The 20,323-nt window shown below is 51.9% G+C and overlaps 2 protein-coding genes across 4 annotated transcripts in view; both read right to left on the bottom strand.

Moving 5' to 3' along the window:
• The window catches only part of CLASRP (CLK4 associating serine/arginine rich protein), a 32,069-nt gene extending 30,636 nt beyond the window's left edge, over window positions 1–1,433 (bottom strand). The window contains exon 1 of one of the 3 annotated variants that reach the window (XR_004667736.3): window positions 714–1,433. The gene's annotated coding sequence lies outside the window, so the exon portion shown is untranslated. The remainder of the gene's footprint in view (window positions 1–713) is intronic. The other 2 variants (XR_611621.4, XM_003817530.6) reach the window with 2 other exon arrangements.
• A 199-nt stretch (window positions 1,434–1,632) lies between these two features.
• Window positions 1,633–20,323, bottom strand: part of RELB (RELB proto-oncogene, NF-kB subunit) — a 38,567-nt gene continuing 19,876 nt past the window's right edge. The window contains exons 4-11 of the mRNA XM_034945009.3: window positions 19,471–19,628; window positions 16,377–16,468; window positions 16,060–16,191; window positions 12,806–12,910; window positions 7,073–7,288; window positions 5,516–5,584; window positions 5,300–5,377; window positions 1,633–2,417 (exon numbers count right to left, since the gene is read on the bottom strand). Coding sequence (XP_034800900.1) covers window positions 2,032–2,417; window positions 5,300–5,377; window positions 5,516–5,584; window positions 7,073–7,288; window positions 12,806–12,910; window positions 16,060–16,191; window positions 16,377–16,468; window positions 19,471–19,628 — 1,236 coding nt within the window. The 3' untranslated portion in view covers window positions 1,633–2,031. The remainder of the gene's footprint in view (window positions 2,418–5,299; window positions 5,378–5,515; window positions 5,585–7,072; window positions 7,289–12,805; window positions 12,911–16,059; window positions 16,192–16,376; window positions 16,469–19,470; window positions 19,629–20,323) is intronic.

Raw genomic sequence — 20,323 nt, 5'->3', positions numbered from 1 at the left:
AGAGAAGAACTGAAAAGGCTCCCACTAGGGGCCATGCGTGGGGTTGGGTATGAGTCTGGGTGGTAGAGGGATAAGGAGAATAAGGATGAAGGCAGGTGGAGGAAATCGGAGAAAGCTTTTAAGGGAACACTGCAGTTGTATGAAGGTGGAGGTCGAGGACAGGTGAAGGGCGTGGCGGAAGATGAAGATGCTAGAGGGAGTGGGAACACGGGGAGGGAGTGTTGCAAAGAGACCAGAGTGAAGCTGAGGTCTAAAGATGGGATCTAGATGGCGGGGTGGGGAGAGCATCCAAAGAAAAAGAGCGTAGAGCCTGAGAGAGGCGGAGCTGGCTGACAGGAGGGCGTGGGCTGAGCTTGGGGGCAGGGCTTGCGGGAAAGGGCGGAGACCGAAGGTTTGGACGGGGCTTGTGGATCGCGTCGCGGCCTGAGGATTTGGGCTGGGTTTTTTTTTTTTTTTTTTTTTTTTGACAAGGGGGCGGGGCCTGTGATAAGCTGCTGGGCCGAAGGCCGAGTTCGACGCGGCAACTTCTGGCCCACAGCCGGGACACGGGCTCGGCCTGAGGCCCGTCAGGCCGAATGGGGTGAGGGACGAGCGATCCTCGGGGCCGGGACGCAGCAGAAGCCCACAGCAGCATGGGGAGAGCCTGAGGAAAGGGAGAAGCTGGGCTGAGGCCTGCCCGAAAACCGGGAGGTCGAGCCGCAGCCTGCACTCACCGGCTGGTCGCCGCCTCCCACCGCTGCGCTCGCGCGCGGCCCGCACCGGAAGCGGAAATGAAAGGCCGCGCTGGGGGGAGGGGGCGGAGCATGGTGGAGGGCCGCGCAGCGCACTTCCGCCGACGAGAGAGGCGGGTCCTAGAGTCGAGAGGGGCGGGATCCCGAGGAAGAAGTGGGAGAACGGAGAAGGGAAGAGCTTGGATGCTTTATCTTTTTATCTTTTTTATTTTATTTATTTATTTAATTTTATTTTTTTGAGACGGAGTCTCTCTTTGTCTCCAAGGCTAGAAGGCAGTGGCGCGATCTAGGCTCACTGCAACCTTTGCCTCCTGGGTTTCAGCTATTCTCCCACCTCAGCCTCCCGAGTAGCTGGGACTACAAGCGCGCGCCACCAAGCCCGGCTAATTTTTGTATTTTTAGTAGAGACGGGGTTTCACCATTTTGGTTAGGCTGGTCTCAAACTCCTGACCTCAGGTGATCCACCTGCCTCGGCCTCCCAAAGTGCTGGGATTACAGCCATGAGCCACCATGCCCAGTCTTATTTTTTATTTTCATTTTCATTTTTTATTTTTTTGAGACGCAGCCTCGCGCTGTCGCCCAAGCTGGAGTGCAGTGGTGCGGTCTTGGCTCACTGCAACGTCCACCTCCTGGGCTCAAGCGATCCTCCCACCTCAGCCTCTAGAGTAGCTGGGATTACAGGCGCGCAGCACCACGCCTGGCTAATTTTTGTATTTTTTGTAGAGACTAGGTTTCGTCATGTTGCCCAGGCTGGTCTCAAACTCGTGAGCTCAAGCGATCCTCCTGCTTTGGCCTCCCAAAGTGCTGGGATGACAGGCCTGAGCCCCCAGCCTGGAGGCTTTCTTTGCTACTAAGGGACTAGGGCGTTTCCCAAGCGCGGAACAGACGAAACCCCGGAGGCTCAAAAACTCATCTTTATTGGGAAGACTCTGAACAACCAACCTACCCCCCACCTTCAGGTCTGGGCAGGGAGGGCCAGGAATCTGCCCCCTCCTCCCATATGTACAATCTTTTCCGAATCCTACTGGAGAAGGTGCCCCCACATGTGGGGACAGAGGCAGCTGTAACAAGCTAGTGCACGGGAGCCATGTCCCTTTTCCTCTCCGGACTCAGTTTCCTCATCTGTAAAATGGGCTCAAGGGGAAACCCGTGCAACGGAGCTTCTCGCCAAGGCTGAATATGTCCACTTCAGAAGCATGAGGAAGGGCCAAGGGGATGGGGGTGCTAGACATCCTGGTTGGGATTGCACGGCTCCTCCACCTCCCTCCCCACCCAGTGCCCCTCCTCTGGCATCGCGGGGCTACGTGGCTTCAGGCCCCGGGGATAGGAGGCCGCCCCCAAAGGCCGCCTCGCGGTACTGATTGGGGAACATGTTGCTGCCCACAAGGCTGGCGGTGCCTCCATCCCCGGGGCCCGGGGCCTGGTACGAGTCCAGTGTCAGTGGTTCAGGGCCGGGGGTCTCCCCAACCACGGCCCCGGCACCTCCGCTGCACACAACAGCGCTAGCGTGTGGCGGTGCCGGGGGCAGCAGGTCCAGCATGGTGAAGAGTGTGGGGGCCGTAGGGTCGTAGGCAAAGCCATCGTCCAGGAGGTCAGGCCCACCAGGGGGCTCCAGGCCGGGCAGGGACACGGTGCCAGAGAAGAAGTCAGGGTCTGGCAGCAGGGCTGACGGCGGGAGGAACGGGCCTACGGGGATGAAGACAGAGAAGTGTAGTGTGATTTAGGGCCAACTTCTGATCAGGCCCTAAATCAAATGCCCTACTCCCTGCAAAATGTGATAGCAAGGTGGCCTTTTTTTTTTTTTTTTTTCTGAGATGGAGTCTCATTCTGTCACCCTGGCTGGAGTGCAGTGACGTGCTCTTGGCTCACTGCAACCTCTGCCTCCCCAGTTCAAGTTGATTCCCCTGCCTCAGTCTCCTGAGTAGCTGGAACTACAGGCCAGGCATGTGCCATGCCCAGCTAATTCTTATCTTTTTAGTAGAGACGGGGTTTCACCATGTTTGCCAGGCTGGTCTCGAACTCCTGACCTCAGGTGATCCACCTGCCTCGGCCTCCCAAAGTGCTGGGATTACAGGTGTGAGCCACCAAGCCTGGCCTTAGGTGCCCTCTTAATCCCAAGGAGAATCCGTGTGGGACTATCACCATTCTCAGATAATAAGTAAATTGAAGGCCAAGCGTGGTGGTTCACACCTGTAATCCCAGCACAACGTGACGAGACCCTGTCTCTACAAAAAAATTATTTAAAAGTTAGCTGGGTGTGGTGGTGCCCGCCTGTAGTCCCAGCTACTTGGCAGTCTGAGGCAGGAGGATTGCTTGAGCCCAGTTTGAGGCTGCAGCGAAGTATGATCACACCACTGCACTCCAACCTGGGCAACAGAGCAAGACCTTATCTCTAAAAATAATTAATAATAAGTAAACTAAGGCACTGAGGGAAAGTAAATGGAAGGCTCACACAGCTGTTGTGGAACTGGGGTTGAAACCATGCTCCTACACAGCTGTGGAGAGTTTTCCCTGAGAGTGAGAAAGGAGAAGAGGTTCCAAAGCCCCCCAACATACAGAGACAACCCAAAAAGTGAAATCTCCAGACCATGGGAGACACAAGTTGGGAAGTCACCAGTCCCAAAATTGTCAGAAAAAATAAATGTCATTCTCAGGCATAATGGGGACTTAAGAAAAAATAACAATCAAATCAAAAAGTTTCATTATAAGAGGGATTCTCAGGCCAGGCATGGTGGCTCACGCCTGTAATCCCAGCACTTTGGCAGGCCGAGGCGGGCAGATTACCTGAGGTCAGAAGTTCAAGACCAGCCCAGCCAACATGGCGAAACCCCTTCTCTCCCAAAAATACAAAAATTAGCCGGGCATGGTGGTGGGCACCTGTAATCCCAGCTACTCAGGAGGCTGAGGCAGGAGAATCACTTGAACCTGGGAGGTGGACATTGCAGTGAGCCGAGATTGTGCCACTGCACTCCAGCCTAGGCAACAGGGCAAGACTATCTCAAAAAAAAAGAGGGACTCTCTTTTTGGAACAAGACAAACCTTAGAGACACAAGGGACCATTTTCTAGCCTTCCTTGCAGCCTGATGTGATCATGTGACTAAGGTCTGCTAACTGGAACATGGGCGTAATGGCTGGAGCTACAACAGCCACCTTGCACCATGAGTTGGCAAACTGAAAATGGCAGAAGCCTCGGTCTCTCGATGATCATGCAGTCACCAGACCATCCCTGCAACACCTACCTATGGACTGTTTTTTGTTTCTTGTTTTTGAGACGGAGTCTTGCTCTGTTGACAGGCTGGAACACAGTGGCACCATCTTGGCTCACTGCAGCCTCCACCTTTTGGGTTCAAATGATTCTCCTGCCTCAGCCTCCCAAGTAGCTGGGACTACAGGCATGTGCCACCACATCCAGCTAATTTTTGTGTTTTTAGTAGAGATGGAGTTTCACCATGTTGGCCAGGATGGTCTCTCTCTCTTCACCTCGTGATCTACCTGCCTTGGCCTCCCAAAGTGCTGGGATTACAGGCGTAAGCCACAGTGCCAGGCCTGTTTTGTTGTTGTTGTTGTTGTTGTTGTTTTGAGAAGGGTCTCATTCTGTTGCTCAGGCTAAAGTGCAGTGGTGCAATCTTGGCTCACTGCAACCTTCACCTCCTGGGTTCAAGTGATTTGTCTGCCTCAGCCTCCGAGTAGCTGGGACTACAGGTGTGCACCACCACACTCGGCTAATTTTTGTATTTTTAGTAGAAACAGGGTTTTACCACGTTGGCCAGGCTGGTCTCAAACTCCTGGACTGAAGCAGTCCACCTGCCTCAGCCTCCCAAAGTGCTGAGATTACAGGCATGAGCCACTTTCAGTCCCTACAGACTATGTATGTGAGACAAGAAATAACATTCTATCCTGTTGAAGCCCCTGTTATTTTGGGTTTTGCTGTAAATGCAGTTAAATGTGATCATAGGTGGGATGCAGTGGCTCATGCCTGTAATCCCAGCACTTTGGGAGGCTGAGGCAAGCAGATCACCTGAGGTCAGGAGTTCAGGACCAGCCTGGCCAATGTGGTAAAACCCCGTCTCTACTAAAAAATACAAAAATTAGCCAGGTGTGGTGGTGCATGCCTTTAGTCCCAGCTACTTGGGAGCCTGAAGCAGGAGAATCGCTTGAACTCAGGAGGCAGAGGTTGCAGTGAGCTGAGATCATGCCACTGCACTGCAGTCTGGGCGACAGAGCGAGACTCCATCTCCAAAAAAAAAAAAAAAAGAAAAAAGAAATAGATCAAATTTTAAAACACCACTGAGCTAAGTATGTACTGGGCCTTTTTAAAGGAGTCCCTGAGGCTCTGAGAGGTAGAACAACTTAATGAAGTTCACATAGCAAAGAAATGGCCCAGAAGAGATCAGAACTTCCATTCTGTCTCCAGAGCCCTCATTCTTTCTACTCTATGTTGCTGGCTAAGTGCTGAGTGACTCGCCTTGTGGCTGCTCTTGGAGGGCGTGAAGAGGCCAGAAAAGCAGGGCTGCCACTTACCCTCTGCCCACCCAGGGGACAGGGGCTTATGTGTAGCTGGGACCCACCTGAGCCGTGGTTGGGCAGGAAGTGGTCCAGGATGGCCGGCTTTTTCTTCCGCCGTTTGCTCTCGATGCCATGGGGGTCTGAGGGAAGGCAGAGATGAGGACCCCTGTTCCCCGACAGCCCTTCCTCCCCAGCCTGGGGTGGGACAGGGCAGTGGGGTCAGCTGTCCCCTCCCCAGAACCTGGGGATGGGGGTGGAAAGGGGCAGAGGGCACACACCAGAGCTGTTCAGCTCCCCAAGGACGTCGGGCATCCCCCGTTTCCGCTTCTTGTCCACGCCGTAGCTGTCTGTTAAGGAGATACCAGGGACACACAAGAAGTAATTCATCAATAATAATTAATTCCTTTATTTATTTATTTATTTTTAGAGACAGTCTTGCTCTGTTGACCAGGCTGGAATGCAGTGGCACGGTCTCGGCTCACTGCAACCTCTGCCTGCCAGGTTCAAGTGATTCTCCTGCCTCAGCTTCCCAAGTAGAAGGGATTACAGGTGTGCGCCACCACGCCCAGCTAATTTTTGTATTTTTTTAGTAGAGATGGGATTTCACTATATGTTGGCCAGTCTGGTCTTGAACTCCTGACCTCAAGTGATCTGCCTGCCTTGGCCTCCCGAAGTGTTGGGATTACAGGTGTGAGCTGCTGTGCCAGGCCTATTTTTTTTTTTTTTTTTAAAGATGGAGTCTTGGCTGGGCGTGGTGGCTCACTCCTGCAATCCCAGCACTTTGGGAGGCTGAAGTGGGCGGATCACCTGAGGTCAGGAGTCCGAGACCAGCCTGACCAACACGGCGAAACCCGGTCTCTACTAAAAATACTAAAATTAGCCGGGCACGGTGGCGGGTGCCTGTAGTGAGTCTTGCTCTGTTGCCCAGGCTGGAGTGCAATGGCACAATCTTGGCTCACTGCAACCTCTGCCTCCCGGGTTCAAGCAATTCTCCTGCCTCAGCCTCCCGAGTAGCTGGGACTATAGGCGCCCACCACCACGCTCGGCTAATTTTTGTATTTTTAGTAGAGACGGGGTTTCGCCATGTTGTTCAGGCTGGTCTCGAACTCCTAACCTCAGGTGATCCGCCGCCTCAGCCTCCCACAGTGCTGTGATTACAGGCATGGGCCACTGCGCCCGGCCTACACACTGGCCTCTTTGTTGTTCCTGGAGCACCCCAGGCACAATCCGGCCTCAGGACCTTTGCACCTGCTGTTCCAGCTGTTTAAAGCACTCTTCCTCCACTCTCACTATTTCCCTAGAAAACTTCCCTGCTTAGTCATCCTCCTGTCCTCAGCTCAGCTGTCCCCTCCTCCAAGAAGCATTCCCTGACACCTACAGCTGGGTCAGGTACCCCCTCTGGGCAATGCGAGCTCTTGAGCACTTCATTCCAGTCCTGCCCACTCTGGTCATCACTCTGTAGGGACAGGCTGTCCCCTATCCTCAGGACTATAAGCCTCATGAGGACACAGCTAGGGGCCGTGCTGGTCACTGCTGTGTCTCTAGCAATACCGAGCACAGGCCCGGGCATGTGCAGGATGCTGAGGGGAGGAAAGATTAAATACTCTCCAAATGTCACAGGACAGCTACTATTATTTCCATTTTGCACAGAAGAATGAGGCTCAGAGAGGCCAAGGTCACACAACCAGTAAGCAGCAGAGCCAGGATCTGAACACTGTCTTTGTAGCTCTGAGCCTGCATTCTAGTTCTGCCTCTTTCCCATCCCCACTGGGGTCTCCCCAAGGCCAAAGACCTAGTCTCCGAGGTGGTGGGTCACCCTGGGTTGCTGTAGTTACCATGGTCGCGAGGCAGGTACGTGAAAGGCAATGGCTCGCTGCAGACCCCATCGGTGAGCCGCTGCAGGAAGACGTTGACTGTCACGGGCTCGACAATCTCCAGGTCCTCGTAGGGCGGCGTCTTGAACACAATGGCAATCTGGCGGTGCACGTCGGCCTGGGAGAAGTCAGCCCGACCTTCCCAGGAGGCCCTGCTGAACACCACTGATATGTCCTCTGGCAGGAAACGGGGGACATCAGCTAAGCCAGGACATCTGGGCCACTGTGCTCCCAACTTGCCCAGCCTCCCCTAAAATCAAGACTAATATTCCCCCTTTTTTAAATTTTTTTTTTGAGAGTCTTGCTCTGTTGCCCAGGCTGGAGTGCAATGGCGCGATCTCGGCTCACTGCAACCTCTGCCTCCCAGGTTCAAGAGATTCTCCTGCCTCAGCCTCCTGAGTAGCTGGGATTACAGGCGCTCGCCACCACGTCTGGCTAATTATTTGTTGTTGTTTTTTTTTTTTTTGTGACAGAGTCTCACTCTGTCACCCAGGCTGCAGTGCAGTGGTGCGATCTCAGCTCACTGCAGGCTCCGCCTCCCGGGTTGACGCCATTCTCCTGCCTCAGCCTCCCGAGTAGCTGGGACTACAGGCGCCTGCCACCACGCCTGGCTAATTTTTTTATTTTTAGTAGAGATGGGGTTTCACCATGTTAGCCAGGATGGTCTTGATCTCCTGACCTCGTGATCCACCTGCCTTGGCCTCCCAAAGTGCTGGGATTACAGGTGTGAGCCACTGCACCCGGCTAATTTTTTGCATTTTTAGTAGAGACGGGGTTTCACCATGTTGGCCAGGCTGGTTTAGAACTCCTGACCTCAGGTGATCCGCCCACCTCGGCCTCTCAAAGTGCTGGGATTACAAGCATGAACCACTGCGCCCAGCCTTGTTTTTTTTTTTTTTTTTTTTTTTGAGACAGGGTATCACTCTGTTACCCAGGCTGGAGTGCAATGCCATGATCTTGGCTCACTGCAACCTCTGCCTCTGGGCCTTGAGATCTTCCTACCTCAGCCTCCCAAGTAGCTAGGATTACAGGCATGCACCACCACACCCGGCTGATTTTTCTGTATTTTTTGTAGGGAAGGGGTTTCGCCATGTTGCCCAGGCTGGTCTCAAAGTCCTGGATACAAGCAATCCTCCCACTTTGACATCCCAAAGTGCTGGGATAACAGGCGTGAGCCACCGTGCCCGGCCTCTAATATTCCTAAAAATAAAACTAATCACCAGGCACGGTGGCTCACGCCTGTAATCCCAGCGCTTTGGAAGGCTGAGGTGGGTGGATCACTTGAGGTCAGGAGTTCGAGACTAGCCTGACCAACATGGTGAAACCCCATCTCTACTAAGAACACAAAATTAGGCCGGGCATGGTGGCTCACACCTGTAATCCCAGCACTTTGGGAGGCCGAGGAGGGTGGATCACCTGAGGTCAGGAGTTCAAGGCCAGGCTGACCAACATGGTGAAACCCCGTGTCTACGAAAAATACAAAAATTAGCCTGGCGTGGTGGTGTGCGCCTGTAATACCAGCTACTCAGGAGGCTGAGGCGGGAGAACCACTTGAACCTGGGAGGCAGAGGTTTCAGTGAACCGAGATCGTGCCACTGCACTCCAGCCTGGGTGACAGAGTGACGCTCCATCTAAAAAAAAAAAAAAAAAAAAATTAGCCGGGTGTGGTAGCACACATCTGTAGTCCCAGCTGCTTGGGAGGCTAAGGCAGGAGAATCACTTGAACCAAGGAGGGAGAGGTTGCAGTGAGCCGAGATTGTGCCATTGCACTCCAGCCTGGACCACAAGAGCAAAACTCCGTCTAAAAAAAAAAACCAAAAAACAAAAAACGAATCATAGTGGCAGCTAACTTTCTATTGAGTACCTATTATGTGCCAGTCACTGTTTTATCTATATGTGTGTGTGTGTGTGTGTGTGTGTATATATATATATATATATATTTTTTTTTTTTTTTTGAGACGGAGTCTCGCTCTGTCTCCCAGGCTGGAGTGCAGTGGCACAATCTCAGCTCACTGCAAGCTCCGCCTCCTGGGTTCATGCCATTCTCCTGCCCCAGCCTCCTGAATAGCTGGGACTATAGGTGCCCGCCACCATGCCCGGCTAATTTTTTGTATTTTTAGTAGAGACAGGGTTTCACCATGTTAGCCAGGATGGTCTCAATCTCCTGACCTCGTGATCTGCCTGCTTCAGCCTCCCAAAGTGCTAGGATTACAGGTGTGAGCCACAGCGTCCAGCTTTTTTTTTTTTTTTTTTTTTTTGAGACGGAGTTTCACTCTTGTTGCCCAAGCTGGAGTGCAGTGGCACGATCTCGGCTCACCGCAACCTCTGCCTCCCGGGTTCAAGCAATTCTCCTGCCTCAGCCTCCAGAGTAGCTGGGATTACAGGCATATGCCACCACGCCCGGCTAATTTTATTTTTGGTTTTTTTTTGTTTGTGTGTTTTTGAGCTGGAGTCTCACTCTGCCTCCAGGCTGAAGTGCAGTGGCATGATCTCGGCTCACTGTAACCTCCAAGTCCCTGGTTCAAGTAATTCTCCTGCCTCAGTCTCCCGAGTAGCTGGGATTATAGGCATGTGCAACCACGCCCAGCTAATGTTTGTATTTTTAATAGAGACGGGGTTTCACCACGTTGGCCAGGATGGTCTCGATCTCCTGACCTCGTGATCTGCCCGCCTCGGCCTCCCAAAGTGCTGGGATTACAGATGTAAGCCACCGAACCCGGCCTTGTTTTATGTATTTTTATATATATTATCTCATTTAATCCTTATAACAATTTAAGAGGTAGGTAGAATTAATATCCCCCTTGCCAGGCACGGTGGCTCATGCCCATAATCCCAGCACTTTGGGAGGCCGAGGCAGGCGGATCACGAGGTCAGGAGATCGAGACCACCCCGGCTAACATGGTGAAACCCCGTCTCTACTAAAAATACAAAAAAATTAGCCGGGCATGGTGGCAGGCGCCTGTAGTCCCAGCTACTCAGGAGGCTGAGGCAGGAGAATGGCGTGAACCCGGGAGGCGGAGCTTGCAGTGAGCCAAGATCGCACCACTGCACTCCAGCCTGGGGGACAGAGCAAGACTCCGTCTCAAACAAACAAACAAACAAAAGAATTAATATCCCCCTCATGTCCAGGGATCCTCAAGATCACCCTCAGGTGGTTCAGTAAGAAGACTCACAAGACAGCATACAGTCATACTCACAGCTATGATCTGTTATGGCAAAAGGATACCAGGCACAGTCAGCAGAGAAAAAAGGTGCCTGTCCAGGCGTAGTGGCCCACACCTGTAATCCCAGCCCTTTGGGAGGCTAAGGCTGGCAGATCACTTGAGGCCAGGAGTTCAAGACCAGACTGGCCAACACAGCAAGACCTTGTCTCTACAAGAAAATTAAAAAATTAGCCAGGCATGGTGGCGCACGCCTGTGGTCCCAGCTATTTAAGAGACAGAGTGAGAGCCTGGTTCTTAAAAAAAAAAAAAAAAAAAAAAAAACAGAAACTGAGGCTTGAAAGTGTTGAGACATCACACAACTGGTAGCAGAAGAGTCAGGATTCATGATGCTACTCTGCCTGCTATTTATTTTTCTTGTCTTACTGCATCGCCCGTCATCACAGTACCTCCATGTACTGAGGCTTTATATGTGTCAGTTACATATAGATTGCCTCTAAGTCACACAACAACTCTATGAAGAAGGTACTATTAGGTACCTTATTGTATAAAGGCGAAAATGAAGGCACAGAGAGGTGAAGTCACTTGTCCAAGGTCACACAGCCGGCAAGTGTTAGAGCCAAGATGGAAACCCAGGAAGGCTAGAACTCTTCACTACCAACTCTGTTATAACTTGGGGAAGTTACTAGATATCTCTGGAACCAGTTTCTTCACTTTATTTTATTCTATTTTGAGACAGAGTCTCGCTCTATTGCCCAGGCTGCAGTGGCACCATCATAGCTCACTGTAACCTCCAACTCCTGCACTTAAGCAATCCTCCTACCTCAGCCTCCCAAGTAGCTGGGACTACAGGCACATGCCCCAACATGCCTGGCTATTTTATTTCATTTTTTGAGACAGAGTCTCACTGTGTTGCCCAGGCTGGTGTGCAATGGCATGATCTCGGCTCACTGCAACCTCTGCCTCCCAGGTTCAAGTGATTCTCGTGCCTCAGCCTCCCAAGTAGCTGGAATTACAGGTGTGTTCCACCACACCCAGCTAATTTTTGTATTTTTAGTAGAGACAGGGTTTCACCATGTTGGCCATGCTGGTTTTGAACTCCTGACCATAAGTGATTCGTCCACCTTGGCCTCCCAAAGTATTGGGATTACAGGTGTGAGCCACCACAGCCAGCCTAATGCCTGGCTATTTTTTAATTAAAAAGAATTTTTTTTTGTAGAGATGGGGGCTTGCTATGTTGCCCAGACTGGACTCAAACTCCTGGGCTCAAGTGATCCTCCCACCTCAGCCTCCCAAAGTGCTAGAATTACAGGCATGAGCCACCAGCCCAGCCGGTTTGTTTTTGGTTTTGATTTTTTGAGACAGGGTCTGTCTCTGTCGCCCTGGCTGGAGAGCAGTGGTGCAATCTTGGCTCACTGCAGCCTCCGCCTCCTGGGCTCAAGTGATCCTCCCACCTCAGCCTCTCAAGTAACTGGGACTACAGGTGCACACTACCACACCTGCTAAATTTTTTATTTTTTGTAGAGACGGGGTTTCACCATGTTGCCCAGGCTGGTCTCGAACTCCTGAGTTCAAGTGATCTGCCCGCCTCAGCCTGCAAAACTGTGCTAGGATTACAGGCATGAGCTGCTGTGCCCAGCTGTCTGTTTTCTTTTCTTTCTTTTTTTCTTTTTTTTGAGACAGAGCTTTGCTCTGTGGCCCAGGCTGGAGTGCAGAGGCGTGATCTCGGCTCACTGAAACCTCTGCCTCCCAGGTTCAAGTGATTCTCTTGCCTCAGCCTCCCGAGTAGCTGGGATTACAGGTGTATGCCACCACAACCAGCTCATTTTTGTGTTTTTTAGTAGAGATGGGGTTTCACCATGTTGGGAGGCTGGTGTCGAACTCCTGACCTCAGGTGATCCGCCCACCTTGGCCTCCCAAAGTGCTGGGATTGCAGGCATGAGCCACTGCGCCCAGCCCTCATTTTTGTATTTTTAGTAGATATGGGTTTTCACCATGTTGCCCAGACTGGTCTCAAACTCCTGAGCTCAAGTGATCCACCCACCTCAGCCTCCCAAATTGCTGGGATTACAGGCTTGAGCCACGGTGACCAGCTGTCTTTTTTTTTTAAAAGCCTGTTTGAGGAAGGGCCATTTGAACAGAGATGAATGAAGTGGAGTTGCTTCTCCTGTCCTGTTTGCTTTACCCATAGCGCTTATCAGAACCACCGTAAAGCGTTCATTTATGCAATTCCACCCTTAACATCAGAGTCCTCTGGACATGTCGTGAGCTCTGTGATGGCACCGCCTAGCTTGCAGCATGGGTCACCACAGACGAGTCTCTGTCGTCCTACGCAGACGGGTGAGAAGGCGACTCAGGGAGTGAATGAACCCATCAGCTGTGTCTGACTGCAAAGACAGCGTTCTGGACCCTTGCACTCTGGTGCCCTGGTTAACCAGCTCTTTCTCATCCTTTCATCTTCCCAGGCTCCCTGGCTACCCCTCCAAGTTGCCAGACCCCGCTCTGCCCAAGCTTGCTGCCCCAGGCCCCTCACCTTTCTGCACCTTGTCGCAGAGCAAGTAGAGCTCCTCGCCACCGGTGCACGGCCCGCTTTCCTTGTTAATTCGGCAAATCCGCAGCTCTGACGTGTTTGTGGATTCTGGGAAGGAGCAAGAGGAAGAAGTGTATTAAAAAAAATCCCGAGAATTCAGTCACCAAAGCCTTACTGGGCACCCAGTGGGTGCCATCCCCGGGGCCCTGGAGACGTGGGGAATTGAAAAGGCAGGGCATCTGATCCTCATGGAACCCATAGTCCAGGTGGAGAAAGAAGTCACTCGGACAGGAGGGGTTAACGAACAGTCGCCAGCCCTCAAGCGGAAGCCCGGTGAGTGTCTGTCCAAAACGAAGATCTTTTGCCGGGCATGGTGGCTCATGCCTGTAATCCCAGCTCTTTGGGAGGCCGAGGCAGGTGGATCACTTGAGGTCAGGAGTTTGAGACCAGCCTGGCCAACATGGTGAAACCCTGACTCTACTAAAAATACAAAAATTAGCTGGGTATGGTCCCAGTTACTCAGGAGGCTGAGGCAGAAGAATCACTTGAACCCAGGAGGCAGGGGTTGCAGGGAGCTGAGATTGCACCACTGCACTCCATCGTGAGTGACAGAGGAAAACTCCGTCTCAAAACAAAAAACAAACAAACAAATAACGAAACAAAAGAAGATCCTTTGCTAGGCAACGTAGCTCACACCTGTAATCCCAGCACTTTTGGGGGCCCAGCCAGGAAGATCACGTGAGGCCAGAAGTTCAAGACCAGCCTGGGCAACATAGCAGACCCCCCATCTCTCTCAAAAAAGAAAAAAAGAAATTGCCAGGCATGATGGCTCACACCTGTAATGCCAGCACTTGAGGGGCCGAGGAGGGAGGATCGTTTGAGCCCAGGAGTTCCGGACCAGCCTGGGTAACATGGTGAGACTCTAGCTCTACAAAGTTTTAAAAATAAAACTTAGCCAGGTGTGGTGGCACATGCCTGTAGTCTCAGCTACTTGTGAGGCTGAACTGGGAGGATCACTTGAGCCCAGGAGTTCAGGCTGCAGTAAGCTATGACTGCACCACTGCATGACTGCCTAGGCAACAGAGTGAGACCCTATCTCTAAAAAAAAATAATAAAAATAATTTTTAAAAAATGTTTAAGGGAGACCCTCAGACCTCAGGGAGAGTTGATGGGGTCCCAGGTGAGAGAAGGTTCCTTGAGGAGAGTTTGATAGACTGTAATCATGTAGTGGACACCTGTTGTTTTCCCCATCTAGTAGTCCTGGCCCCTCTTCTTTTAACAGCCTCCAATTTTCCCTCAAGGGACCACCCCTCATCTTAGTAACTGGGATTGGGCAGGGCTGAGCCCACTTCCTAGCTCAGCAGTAATTGAGCGCATGCCCCAGACCTGGCCAATCAGAGCAGTGCATCCCTCTGGCCAAAGCTGATTTGTCAAAAAGGAGCAAATGACCAAAACCAGGCCAATGAGAGATAGACCTGAGACTTTAAGCAAAGCTATTAGGTAAGAGAGGCTAAAAGCAGCTTTGGGAGTCGGGGAGAGGTGCCAGGCAGGTAGGATATAAGCATGGATTCTAACATGGAGGAAGAACAGCTGAGAGACAGAAAGAGACAGATCTCTAATGACATCACTGAGGCCCTGGATGCAGCCAGACCTGAAGCACTATGCTACATCTGCATTTTTTTCTCGTTAATAGAACAAATAGAACAACTTATTCTCTTTTTTCCCCCTTAAGCCTATTTAAGTAAGGATTCTTTTTTTTTTGAGAAGGAGTCTTGCTCTGTTGCCCAGGCTGGAGTGCAGTGGTGCGATCTCGGCTCACTGCAAGCTCCGCCTCCAGGGTTCACGCCATTCTCCTGCCTCAGCCTCCCGAGTAGCTGGGACTACAGGCGCCCGCCACGATGCCCGGCTAATTTTTTTTTTTGATTTTTAGTAGAGACGGGGTTTCGCCATGTTAGCCAGATGGTCTCGATCTCCTGACCTCGTGATCTGCCCGCCTCATCCTCCCAAAGTGCTGGGATTACAGGCGTAAGCCACCGCGCCCGGCTAAGTTGGGATTCTATCACTTGCATCCATAAATGCCCTGACTGGATTAATATCCCATTTTGATGCTTACAGCAGTCACTATGGGTTGGCTAAAACCTACCAGTTATTCCCAGTCCCCTCTTCTATGCCTGTATCCCTCTATAGAGGGTGAAAAATCTAAGCACTTGCTTTCCCAGACCACCCTGCAACTAGGAGTGGCCATGGGACCAAGCTCTGGCCACTGAGAAGTAAGCAGAAGTCTACCAGGGTGATTCTGTGGAATATAATGCACTCTCTCAGAAAGGGAGAGAGATTATTACTTATGCTGCCTCTTCCCTTGGGCTGCCTGGTATAGTTGTACAGATTGTTCATTCTACAACACTAGAAGATTCCATTTTGGGTTTGATGTTTTTTTTTCTTGTTTTTTGAGACGGAGTCCCTCTCCATTGCCCAGGCTGGAGTGCAGTGGTGCAATCTCAGCTCACTGCAACCTCCGCCTCCCAGGTAGCAGGGATTACAGACGTGTGCCACCATGCCCAGCTAATTTTTGCATTTTTAGTAGAGACAGGATTTCACCACTTGCTCTGTTGCCCAGGCTGGACTGCAGTGGCATGATCACAGCTCACTGCAGCCTCAACCTCCTGGGCTCAAGCAATCTTCCCACCTCAGCCTCCAAAGTAGCTGGGACTACAGGTGCATGTCACCATGCCCAACTAATTTTTTTTTTTCGAGATGCAATCTCACTCTGTTGCACAGGCTGGAGCGCAGTGACGCGATCTCGGCTCACTGCAACCTCCGCCTCCCGGGTTCAAGCAATTCTTCTGCCTCAGCCTCCTGAGTAGCTGGGATTATAGTTGCCTGCCACTGCGCCCAGCTAATTTTTGTATTTTTAGTAGAGACAGGGTTTTGGCATGTTGGCCAGGCTGGTCTCAAACTCCTGACTTCTCAGGTGACCTGCCCGCCTTGGCCTCCCAAAGTGCTGGGATTACCGGCATGAGCCACCGTGCCTGGCCACCCAGCTAATTTTTAAATTTTTTATAGAGACAGGGTTTTGCCAAGTTGCCCAGGCTGGTCTTGAACTCCTGGGCTCAAGCAATCCTCCCACCTCGACCTCCCAAAGTGTTGGGATTACAGGCGTGAGCCACAGCGCCTGAGCCATTCATGCCTCTGTAAGCGGGACATTCTGACACCTGCAGCCAAAGGCAATCCTAACGGCCACAGCACTCTCAACTCACTCTTGTCGTAGACAGGCTCGGAAAGCACGGGATCCATCCGGCGCATCTGTCCCTGCTGGTCCCGATATGAGGCCTGGAAGCAGATCCTCACCACATTCATGTCTACTTCCTGATGGTTCTTCAGGGACCCAGCTGTCGGGGGAGATATGGGGAGGCTGAGGGTGGAAAGTGGAGACCCTCTCTGGGGTACAGGGGAACGGGAAAGGGATGGGGCTGGAGGAGACGGTGGGGCCTGGAGTGGTGAGGGGACCAGGGTGAGCACGGAAGGCAAGGGGTTTGGGAGGACGGGATGGTCAGGTCAGGCAGGGGGTGCTCACCGTTGTAGGGGTCAATGCCCAGTTGAATCTTCCGCTCAATGGCAGCCTCAATCTCCTTCTTCCTCACACACTGGATGCCCAGGTTGTTAAAACTGAGGAGGTGACGGGGGAGGGAGAGGAGTGCTCGTGAGCAGGCAAGTGTGGCCCTAACCTGCAGGAGGGCTCTGGCAGATGCTGCTGTGGGGCTCAGGCTCTCAGGGGCTGACATCCCAGGCCCAGGGGTCCCAGCATTAGAAACGGTCTGGGGTTTAAACCTCTCAGAAGGCCAGCGCGGTGGCTCACACCTGTAATCCCAGCACTTTGGGAGGCCGAGGCAGGAGGATCACTTGAGGTCAGTAGTTCAAGACCAGCATGGCCAACATGGTGAAACCCTGTCTCTACTAAAAATACAAAAATTAGCAGACATAGTAGTGCATGCCTGTAATCCCAGCTACTCGGGAGGCTGAGGCAAAAGAATCACTTGAACCCGGGAGGCAGAGGTTGCAGTGAGCCGAGATCGTGCCACTGCACTCCAGCCTGGGCAACAGAGTTAGACACCATCTCAAACAATAAAAAATAAAATAAACCTTTTGGCCATATGTGGTGGCTCACATCTGTAGAATCCCAGCACTTTGGGAGGCCAACGTGGGCAGATCACGAGGTCAAGAGAGGGACACCATCCTGGCCAGCATGGTGAAGCCCCATCTCTACTAAAAATACAAAAATTAGCTGGGTGTGGTGGTGCACACCTGTAATCCCAGCTACTCAGGAGGCTGAGGCAGGAGAATTGCTTGAGCCCGGGAGGTAGAGGTTGCAGAGAGATGAGATCATGCCACTGCACTTCAGCCTGGCGACAGAGTAAGAATCTGTCTCAAAAAATAAAAATAAGCATGTCAAGGGTTCTTGAGAAGATCCAGAACATGCCTTATCTTTACCACGTGAGAACACTGGCCATCTTCATCTTTAATAAGAAAACTTCAGGCCGGGCGCGGTGGCTCACACCTGTAATCCCATCACTTTGGGAGGCCGATACCGGCAGATCACGAGGTCAGGAGATCGAGACCACCTTGGCTAACACGGTGAAACCCCGTCTCTACTAAAAATACAAAAAAATTAGCCAGGCATGGTGGCGGGTGCCTGTAGTCCCAGCTACTCAGGAGGCTGAGGCAGGAGAATGGCGTGAGCCTGGGAGGCGGAGCTTGCAGTGAGCCGAGATCGCGCCACTGCACTCCAGCCTGGGCGACAAAGCGAGACTCCGTCTCAAAATAAATAAATAAATAAATAAAATAAGAAAACTTCAGGGCCGGGTGCGGTGGCTCACGCCTGTAATCCCAGCACTTTGGGGAGGCCGAGGCGGGTGGGTCACAAGGTCAGAAGTTTGAGATCAGCCTGACCAACGTGGTGAAACCCCGTCTCTACTAAAAATACAAAAATTAGCCAGGTGTGGTGGCTGGCGCCTGTAATCCCAGCTACCTGGGAGGCTGAGGCAGGAGAATCGTTTGAATCCAGGAGGCAGAGATTGCAGTGAGCAGAGATCATGCCATTGCACTCCAGCCTGGGTGACAGAGTGAGACTCGGTCTCAAAAAAAAAAAAAAAAAAAAAAAGAGGCTGGGCACAGTGGCTCATGCCTGTAATCCCAGCACTTTGGGAGGCCGAGGCTGGCGGATCACGAGGTCAGGAGATGGTAACCATCCTGGCTAACACGGCGAAACCCCGTCTGTACTAAAAATACAAAAAAAATAGCCGGGCGTGGTGGCGGGCGCCTGTAGTCCCAGCTACTTGCGAGGCTGAGGCAGGAGAATCACTTGAACCCAGGAGGCAGAGCTTGCAGTGAGCCGAGATCGCGCCACTGCATTCCAGCCTGGGCGACAGAGCGAGACTCTGTCTGAAAGAAAGAAAGAAGGAAGGAAGGAAGGAAGGAAGGAAGGAAAGAAAACTGCAAATTAAACACCAATGAAGATGCCTTTGTTTTGGGGCACTCATCAAAATAGCAAAAATCAAAATGTTTCATAATACCCGGTGCTGGTGAGGTTGTGGAGAATCAGGTGCTCTCACCCATTACTGATGGGTCTGTAAATTGCATAACATGGCAGTATTCATTCATTCCACAAATATTTCCTGAGCACCTACTATGTGCCAGTTACTATGCCAGACACTCGGAATACAGCAGGGAATGTAAGAGACAAGATCTCTGCTCTCGGAACTTATATTTTCACTAAGTTTAAAAATTTCTAAAATTAAATCTTCCAGACCTGAGTGTGAGCAATACTCAGCCCTATCTCTGAAGTGCGTGCTGCCTTTAGGGCTCTACCCAAAGTCAGTGTAACACAGTGAAGTGTGTCACTACCTTTCTGTCTCTTTGCACTATGAAAAAATGCTCAAAGTTTTAGATGTAGCCACTGTATGTTGTGTAAGCATTTGTGGACATATGCAAAATAAAAGTTATACAGTGCTTCTGTTTTAAAAAGAAAGAAAAGGCCAGCACGGTGGCTCATGCCTGTAATCCCAGCACTTTGGGAGGCCAAGCTGGGAGGATCACCTAAGGTCAGCAGTTCGAGACCAGCCTGGTCAACATGGTGAAACCCCATTTCTACTAAAAATCCAAAAAATTCGCTGGGTGTAGTGTCGCATGCCTGTAATCTCAGCTACTCGGGAGTCCGGGGCAGGAGAATCACTTGAATCCGGGAGGTGGAGGTTGGAGTGAGCTGAGATCGAACCATTGCACTCCAGCTTGGGCAACAAGAGCAAAACTCCGTCCCCCCCAAAAAAAAAACAAAGATGAATTGTAAAGTAAGAGAAAGAACAGACCTTGCAGTTAAGTCAGGTCTGCAGTCAAATCCCAGCTCTGTCATCAATTATCTGTGCTCCTTACCCTCTCTGAGCCTCAGTTTCTTCCTCTACAAAATAGGGATAAAATGTATGTGAATATGTGTGTGGCAAGGCTCCAGGCCTAAGTGAGGCCCTCCACTGTCCCCAGGCCTGTCTCCCACCTAGAAGAGGCAGTGGGGAGGGTTTACCCAAGCTGCCCTCTGCTCTAAGGTTTCATGGGTGGCCTCCAGTCGCTTAGAATCTCCATGATCAAGGATGAGAGGTCAGAGGTCAGGGGGTGGGTACCTGTGCCGGGGGCTGACGTGAGGCCGGAGCCGCACCCTGCAGATGCCGTCGGTGCAGTCTTTCCCCACGAGGCTGTGGGGGTGGACTCGGTGAGGCCAGTCCTTCCACACCAGGCAGGCAGTCACCTCCACCTCCCGCAGCCCTCCACAATCCCGGAGCTGCAGGAAGAGAAGTCCTCTTTGGGGGTCCCATCACCGATGCCTGCGTCCATCCAAACTCCTTGGGGCCTTCCTTGGCAGCTCCCCAATCCTCTCCCCACTAGGGTCCTCTGTTGGGAGCTCCCCAACCTTCTCCCGCGACCAGGATGATGGAATGTGTTTGCTTAAGACCACTTTGGGCCGGGCGAGGTGGCTCACGCCTGCAATCCCAGCACGTTGGAAGGCCGAGGTGGGCGGATCACCTGAGGTCGGGAGTTCCAGACCAGCCTGGCTAAAATGGTGAAACCCAGTCTCTACTGAAAATACAAAAATTAGCCCGGCATGGTGGCGCATGCCTGTAATCCCACCTTCTCGGGAGGCTGAGGCAGGAGAATCGCCTGAACCTGGGAGGCGGAGGATGCAGTGAGCCGAGTTCTTGACACTGCACTCCAGCCTGGGTGACAGAATAAGATGGTCTCAAAAAAAAAAAAAAAAAAAGGCCACTTTGATATCCTAAACCAGAAGCTTCCAACTGATGAACTGGGGGGCCTCATATAATATCTGCCCTACAGGCTGCTTTTTTAGGCCACCCAGGCTTTTTTTTTTTTTTTTTTTTTTTGAGATGGAGTCTCGCTCTGTCGCCCAGGCTGGATCTGCTCACTGCAAGCTCTGCCTGCGGGTTCACGCCATTCTCCTGCCTCAGCCTCCCGAGTAGC

The sequence above is a fragment of the Pan paniscus genome, chromosome 20 (assembly GCF_029289425.2).
Source record: "Pan paniscus chromosome 20, NHGRI_mPanPan1-v2.0_pri, whole genome shotgun sequence".
NCBI lineage: Eukaryota > Metazoa > Chordata > Mammalia > Primates > Hominidae > Pan > Pan paniscus.
The sequence above is the reverse complement of the archived record's forward strand: the minus strand, read 5'-3'. Positions and strand labels throughout refer to the sequence as shown.